At 41.6% G+C, this 7,608-nt stretch overlaps 1 protein-coding gene across 1 annotated transcript in view; it reads right to left on the bottom strand.

Moving 5' to 3' along the window:
* SIDT1 (SID1 transmembrane family member 1) overlaps positions 1 to 7,608 on the bottom strand; it is a 62,204-nt gene that overhangs the window by 8,971 nt on the left and 45,625 nt on the right. The window contains 3 exon segments of the mRNA XM_027765651.1: positions 1,123 to 1,169; positions 4,227 to 4,303; positions 5,276 to 5,290. Coding sequence (XP_027621452.1) covers positions 1,123 to 1,169; positions 4,227 to 4,303; positions 5,276 to 5,290 — 139 coding nt within the window.

The raw sequence follows: 7,608 nt of genomic DNA, 5'->3' as shown, positions 1-7,608 counted from the left end.
AACAACAACAAAAAAAACGGTAAAACTATTCGTACCATTTTTTTAAAAAAAATGGATATTTGATGGCTGCAGTGAGCGGTATGGGCCCAGTTGGGTTCTACTTTATAGTATGCTCTTTTTACCCAATGGGGTTTAGGCCTAAAGTCAGACTTGAGTTCATGTAGAGGCATGTGTCAGCTGTGATAACTATTGGAGAGACTTAGACTAATTAAGATCACTGACAGATCATTTGGGGAGGGGTGAGGCACGGAGGGCAATCGGGGATGACAGGGACAATGTGGGAGGAGGATGGGTCATAACAGAGGGAGGGGGATGGGGAACCTAGGATGGTAAAACAAAAGGCAAGGTATGCAGGACACAAGAATTGGGAAATTATTTGCTGAGAACATATATGTTGACGTGCTTGATTGAGCCAATGCACAGTATATCTTGGATGGAAAATTCATTTGTGTGTTGCGATGGGAAAAAAAATTATAATAAAAAATAAACTATAAAAAAAAAAAGAAGAGAGAAGAGGATAGAGAAAGATAGCAAGTGAACAATAGAGAGGATGTTAGTGAGAAACAGATATGGTTCATTATCTGTTGAAGATGACGTGTATAGTATTCTCAACTGGACTGGTCTGGGAAGTATTTCATGATGGGTGAAGTCTTTTAACAAGCAAAATGAGAAATAGTGATTGACTGTTTTAAAAAATTATAATAATAATAATTATTGGGAAATGCATGGAAAAGACTTTGAATGATAAAGCGGGGAGATCGATGCCTCTGTATTGACTGACATGCATGGCATTCCCTTTTGAAAAAGCAATGGAAGTCAATGTAAAGTTATATGTAATCCAATGTAATATAAAGAAGATTATGATGATAATAAAAAAAAAAAGTCTTGATGTTTGTGCTTTTTTGAACGAATGAACTAAATGCATCAAAGCCTCAAGAAAGCTACTGGCACTTGAGATCTTCTTGGTCTCTTTGAAGGAGGATGATTTTTTCAAGTATCTAGGACTGCATAGCCCTACCTTCTCTTTAATTTCAGATTTTCTTACAAAAACGGTAGACAAGGAAAGCTAACCCAGAGTAATAGACATTGATAAAGATAAAAACATGTTGTAAGAATACTTACAAGGACCAGTTAACCAGATTCCCCACAATGAGCAACACCATTCTATCCTGGAAAGGAGAAAAGGAAACATCAACTGAGAGGCGGCATGTACTACTTTTAGTTTAACCATAATGGAAGCATCAACTGTGGGAAAACAATTGCCTTGGTGAAAAACTTTATAGTTCTCAAAGAACTTTGCCCACGGTCTGGCATAATCCTCCTCAGGGATTAACAGACAAGACTGACAGCAAACAAACATGACTGTTTCTCTGTTTAAAAAAACGTGGTCGGTGAAGCAGGACTCAGCTGTTCCTGCCCATTGTAGAGCTGGATAACTGGATTCATTTCTCAGAAAGAAGCTGGTGGTGTTTGCTGATTATTTAGCAGTTAAAAAAGAATTCTGCCATTGCTGTTATGTAGTAGAGCACTGTTTCTCTGCGGTCTCTTACTCAGTGGCCTCTAGAGCAACCAAGACCGAGCTGGAGGGCATTTGTTTGGTACCCACTACTCTGGCTCCAAGGAGCTGTGCACCTGCCAGTCTCCTGGTTTCTATGACACTCAATCTTAACACTCAAATTAATGAGTAGGGGAGAAGATGGGTCTATCTTAAAGGGCTGTTACTCTGATACAGTTACTCATCACAGTGTGTGTCTACTTCTTCACATACTACTTAAAACTTTTAGGTAAGATTTGATTATAGTTTAATTTGTATAGCCACTCATTTACTATTTAAAAGTAGTGATTCTTTGTCTTTGTAGGGGATCCATCCAAGTTGGAGAAATATTTTCACTTAAAAATATTAATTCACCTATTAGAATGGCCCAAATCCAAAAGACTGACAACACTAACTGCTGACATTGAGATGGAGCAACAGGAACTCTCACTCATGGCTAGCGTGAATACAAAATTGTACATTCACTTTGGAAGACAGATTGGCAGTTTCTTACAAAACCAAACATTCGCTTACTCTGGGAACATGAGTTCAAAGCTTATGTCCACACAAAAACCTGCCTACAAATGTTATAGCAGCTTTATTCATAACTACCAACACTGGAGAACAGCCGAGATGTCCTTCAGGAGGTGAATGGATAAATTGCAGTACATTTGGAAAATGGAATATTATTTAGTGCTAGAAAGAGGGAGCTATGAAGCCATGAAAAGACATGGAGGAAACTCAGACGCACATGGGAGAAAGTCTTCCACTGAAAAGGCTACATACCACATGATTCCAATTACATGAAAATTTAGGAAAAGTGAAACTCATGGAAACAGTGAAGGGATTAGTGGTTGTCAGGGCTAAGAGGGGAGGGAGAGATGAATAGGAAGAGACTGGGGACTTTAAAGGCAGTGAACCAACTCTGTTTGCTGCTATAATAGTGGATACATGCTATTATGTATTTACCAAAACCCATAGACTGTACAGCATCAGGGAGAACCCTACATAAACTGTGGTTGGGTGATAATGGTGTGTCCGTGCAGGTTCAAGCAATGTATTGGTTGTAAGCAATGTATAACTCTGGTGTAGGATAGTAGGAAGTGGGGGTTAGGCAGGTGTTCAGGTAGGAGGCATATGGGGAATCTCTGTACTTCTGCTCAACTTTGCTATAAACCTAAAACTGCTCTACAAAAAAGGTCTACTTAAAAGAAGAAGCCTGCATCACTTAGTGTAAAAAATAAATAAATAAAAAAAAGCAAACGAAAACATTTATTGCCTTTCCTAGATATTCACACCTAAGCATGTTTAACTCTCAAAATATACACAGGTTTTAATAAACTTGTTTTTATACAAAAGAAGTATAGATTTAATTTTATTTATTATCATTATTCTTCAGTTTTGACCAGAGAGAGACAGAGAAATGGGGGGAGGGGGTTAGAGAGAGAGAGAGAGAGTAAGAAAGCAAGTAGCCAGTTCTGGACCTTGAACCGTGGTCTGCCATGTGGGAGTCCAGCTCCTTAACCACCAATGACCTGCTGGCCCCTCTAATCAATTTTTAAATTCTCACCAGAATAAAACCTTCCAGCCTCAACTCTCTCCATTTTTTAGTGCCTATAACTCCTTTCCATGCTGTAGAGGCTAAAAGATTCTGACATTCCTTATGCAAATATCCTTCTGATTATAAATGGTTAACATGTATATATATTGAATTTCCTGTGTGTCAGGCCCAAATAGCATCACTAGTTCTGACCTAGGCTCTGTCTAAAGGCTGGGGCAGTGGACTCACAGGAGGTCAGCAGTCTTCTTAAGGTCACTGACTAGTGAGCCAAGACAGAGCTGTGGCTAGAGTACTGATCTCTGCACTCATGGTAGAAATTTATAATATATGGGAAACTATAAGGGAGAACTTTTAGAAGTATATTTCAACCATCGAGAAATAGCCAATTTTGGGCCAGCAGGTGGTGTGGTAGTTAAGGCACTGGATCCCACATGGCCAACTCCATAGTTTGAGTACCAGACCTGGCAGCCTGAAAACACACTGGGTGGGTGTACGTGAGTGCATAAAACCCTGAGAAGGGAATGGAGGAGAAGGGATTACTCTGTGGCATGATTTCTCACTTTCTTTCTCTTAGTCTCTCTCTGGAGAGCACATGCTGAAGGAAAAAATCTAAAAAATAAAATAAAAAAAAGAGTAAAAGAAATAACCAGCAAGTATTCTTGCTCATTATAAAAAATTAAACAAGATGGAAATGTATAAAGTGGAAAGTATGTTTGTAATGAAAGTGAGTGGAATGACCACATGTCCCTGTTTGCCCAGGGTAGTCCTGGCTTTTGCCTGCTGTCCTGGTGTGACGTTCATTTTCATGGGGTACCTCTTGGAATGATTATTGGTAGGGGCCTCAGTCTTGATCCTCCTTCACAGCCGTTATCACTGTTTTACACTTTGTATATATGCTTTCTTCTGTGCAGGAACTCTTTCATCTACAACAGTGAGACCACTCTAGCATGCCTTTTATGAAAAGGAGTGAGTGAAATGCTTTTCTTCCACTAACTGGACCTCAGCCACTGTGGGCCATCTGGCCTTCTTCATGCTGGGAGCCTTAAGTGACTGCCCTGCCCCTGACCTGCTCCCCTGCCTTCCCCCCTGCTTTCTGGGAGAAGGCCAAGGAACACAGGAGCATGCACGTACCATATACAGAGGCCGACTGCACTGCTGGACGCAGTCCGTGTAGAACACCATGGCGGCCCTCCGGAAAATCCCCAGATCTGCCGAGGACACAAGTGCCTGGTGAGAAGTCTTAGTCAGAGACAAAACACATACTCCTGAAGGGCCACACTTCAGGGGCCAGGATGATGTGATCTTCATTAAAATGGTGCTTTGCATCTATCTAGTGAACAATTCATGTTTGCTTAAAAACATGGTGCTGTCATGAAGGGATGCCAATACCATGGAAGGCAAACGAGATGGAACCTAGTGACACACTCACAAGTGACATGGGTGCTGGTCCACCCTTAGTCTGCCTCCTTCCCCTAAGCTCCCCATAATTTACTGTTGACCCTGCTGCCATTTCCTTGATAGCAGAGGATCCCTCTTGAAAGGACCCCTCAAATCCACCTTAAAATAGTTTCTCTCCCCAGAGATGAGAAATCTTAGCTTGTAAAAGTTATAAAATCTACTTCTCAATGTGGTCAAAAGTTTGTAAAAATTGAGCCAAAGGATTCTGGGCACAACCAAACCCACCAGAAAGCCTATCTGTACTGAAACAGGAATGGAAGGTAAGATGGGGAGAAAAGGACAGGAAAGGGCTTTCTAAATGCAGTCCTTTAAAATGATGGTATGAAACACAGCGAATGTACGGATTGTGATTACAGCATGGACAGACTTGGGGTCAAAGTCTTTCTGTGAGCTGTCCACACCATAGGCATCAAATGTGGGTCTGGATCTGTCCAAAGTTAATATTTCAGTGAATGTGGATCCCATTACTCCTCCTCGAGGCTAATGCTGCAATTGGTTTAACCAGGAGGGAGGGTCCTGTCCACATAACAGGCCAGCAGAGATGTGTGGCAGGCTGGGTTGGAGCGTGGCCTGTTCTCCGACGCCCTCTCTGGCTCCCCCATCCCATGGGACCTGCCCAGCCTGGAAGAGAGTGTGCGGGTAGCAGAGCTGGCAGGACAGCCAAGTGGGTCACTTTGACAAGGAGATAATCTAGAACCCTGGGGAGGGCGGCTGCACATTACCTGAGTCAGACACATCTGAGTCAGTGGGAAGCAGAGAAGAAATGAGAAAAAGAATGATCTGTAAGAAGGTAGCCAAACAGGTGAACTGCTAGTCATTTTCTTTTTCTCCAAAACAATAACTTTCACTTTGTTTATAAATTATAAAAGTAAATAATGTTTCTTATCATAAAGAACATAGAATCTTTCTGGCTGCAGAAAGAACTTCCCTGAGAAGTTTGGAGAACACTCAGAACTTCCCTGTTCCTCAGAGTGAATTAAGACTTCTTTCTCCCTGTCTATTTCTGTGCACCACTTGCAACCATTTACTGAATTATTTATTTAAATTTACTTTTTTCTTTACTCTTGCTAAAGCACATGTGTGCACACGGGAGACTGAAGAAGAGAGAGAGAGAGACAGACAGAGACAGATAAGCACCTTTCATTGGTCTGGTCATGCTGGGATTCCCTTCCTCTAGTCCTCTAGCCTGGTGGGTCCTGGGTACCTGCACACATGCCTGATGGGTGTCAGACTCAATGGACTGGGATGTAAACCTCCATCTCCATGTGGGTCTGGCTTCTTTTGAGCAGCGCACTGTCACCGTACCATGGAGCCTGCCCTACTACTTGGCAATTTGTAATCCATCATGTCTCATGAGCAACCCCTAAGGTCTTCTCTAGGTTTCTGGGAGCATGGGACATAGTGATCTGGGTAAGCAGTTCTATGGCTTCCTGCCCTACTTATGAAATGCTCTGTCCCATTGCTGCTGCCTTTCTTGTGTCCACACTCACTTTCTTGTGCAGTCAGAAGACCACAAAGAAAGAAACATGTGGTTAGAAAGCAAAGGCAGCACATGGAATGGGTAGAAACATTGCAGTTGGCTGAACCACTGACCACTAGTTCAACTTGCTGCTTTTGGAATAAATTTAGATACGGTCATTGTTGCAATGAAATAGCAATTTTTTCCTTGATGCTGATTAATTTGTAACTACCCAGGGAAGACTGGGCACAGAAATGGAAACCAGTCCTTAAATTCCAGGCTCACTCTCTTCCATTTGCCCTTCCAGATCCACCTGCTAGGCCTTTACCCTACACCGTGTCAAGGAGCTGGAGCTGCATGGACTACAGTAGTGGATCCCCTTACTCTCCTTGGGTTTGGACAATGGAGAGCCCCAGAAGGTGCCTGCAGTGACAGAGGAAGGAGAATGAGAGCAGAGGATTCCCTTCCTGATGCTCTCCTTGGGAGGATGCTCTCAGGCTGGTGATGTCTGTCAACCAAAGGCCACTGTTCCTTTGAGAGTGACTTTGTCTCATGACTTTCTCCTTCCACACCTTGGTAACCACACCATCCCTGTCCTTTTGGGGTTCTGAATAATAAAGGCTTCACTGCTACCAGTCCCAGGTTACTACGCTATCCCTTTCATTCTCTACTGTACCCACACCTGAGTAATCCCTTCTTAAATAAATCTTCCTCAATCTTTGTGATGTATTTTTCCCACTGAGACCCTGTCAAATAATTATAAGGTCATAATGTTGTATGTTAAATTCTTCCTTATTTAAAAAGTTAATTAATTTATTATTATAAAATTGCATGAGGCAAAGTTGGTATAGATACAAACGCTCCTGAGTTAGTGGCATTACCATTACATATTTCTATATTCAAGTTTATTTTTCTTTTTTTAATTTAATTTTATTTAGTATTATCATAATCTTGTTTATATTACATTGAATCAAATATATCTTTTTTTTTTGGAGAGGTTTTTCGCGATAGGGCACGTGCGCTCACCAGACAGACAGAGAGACATAGAGACGGAGAGCGAGAAATCACCCCCCGGGGGGATGGTCACGCCGCAATCCCTTCTCCTCCATTCTCCTCTCGGGATCTTGGACACGCACGCACACGCGCCCGGCGTGAGTTCTAAGCCACCGGGTCCGGGACGTGAACTGTGGTCAACTACGTGGGAGTCCAGCGACATAGCCATTACGCTAACTGCTGGTTCCTGAATCAAATATATCTTTACAATGTATTATTTTTTTATTCCAGCGGGAATACCATGCATGTCAATCAAGACAAAGATATTAGTGTCCACATCCTCATCATCAAAAAACTTTTCATAATTTTTTTAGATTATTATTCCTATTCTCATTCTCATTTTTTAAAACATTCAGTCACTATAGATCATTTGGCTTGTAAAAAGAATTTACCCAACATGAAATACTTCTCAGACCAGTCCAGTTGAGAATACTATACATGTTATTACCAACAGGTAATAAACCATTTCTGACCCACTAATGTCATGCCTCTCTATTGGTTCTCTTGCTATCCTTTTTTTTTTTTTTTTTTTTTTTTTGAATG

This window comes from Tupaia chinensis, unplaced genomic scaffold (assembly GCF_000334495.1).
Source record: "Tupaia chinensis unplaced genomic scaffold, TupChi_1.0 Scaffold139218_1, whole genome shotgun sequence".
NCBI lineage: Eukaryota > Metazoa > Chordata > Mammalia > Scandentia > Tupaiidae > Tupaia > Tupaia belangeri.
The sequence above is the reverse complement of the archived record's forward strand: the minus strand, read 5'-3'. Positions and strand labels throughout refer to the sequence as shown.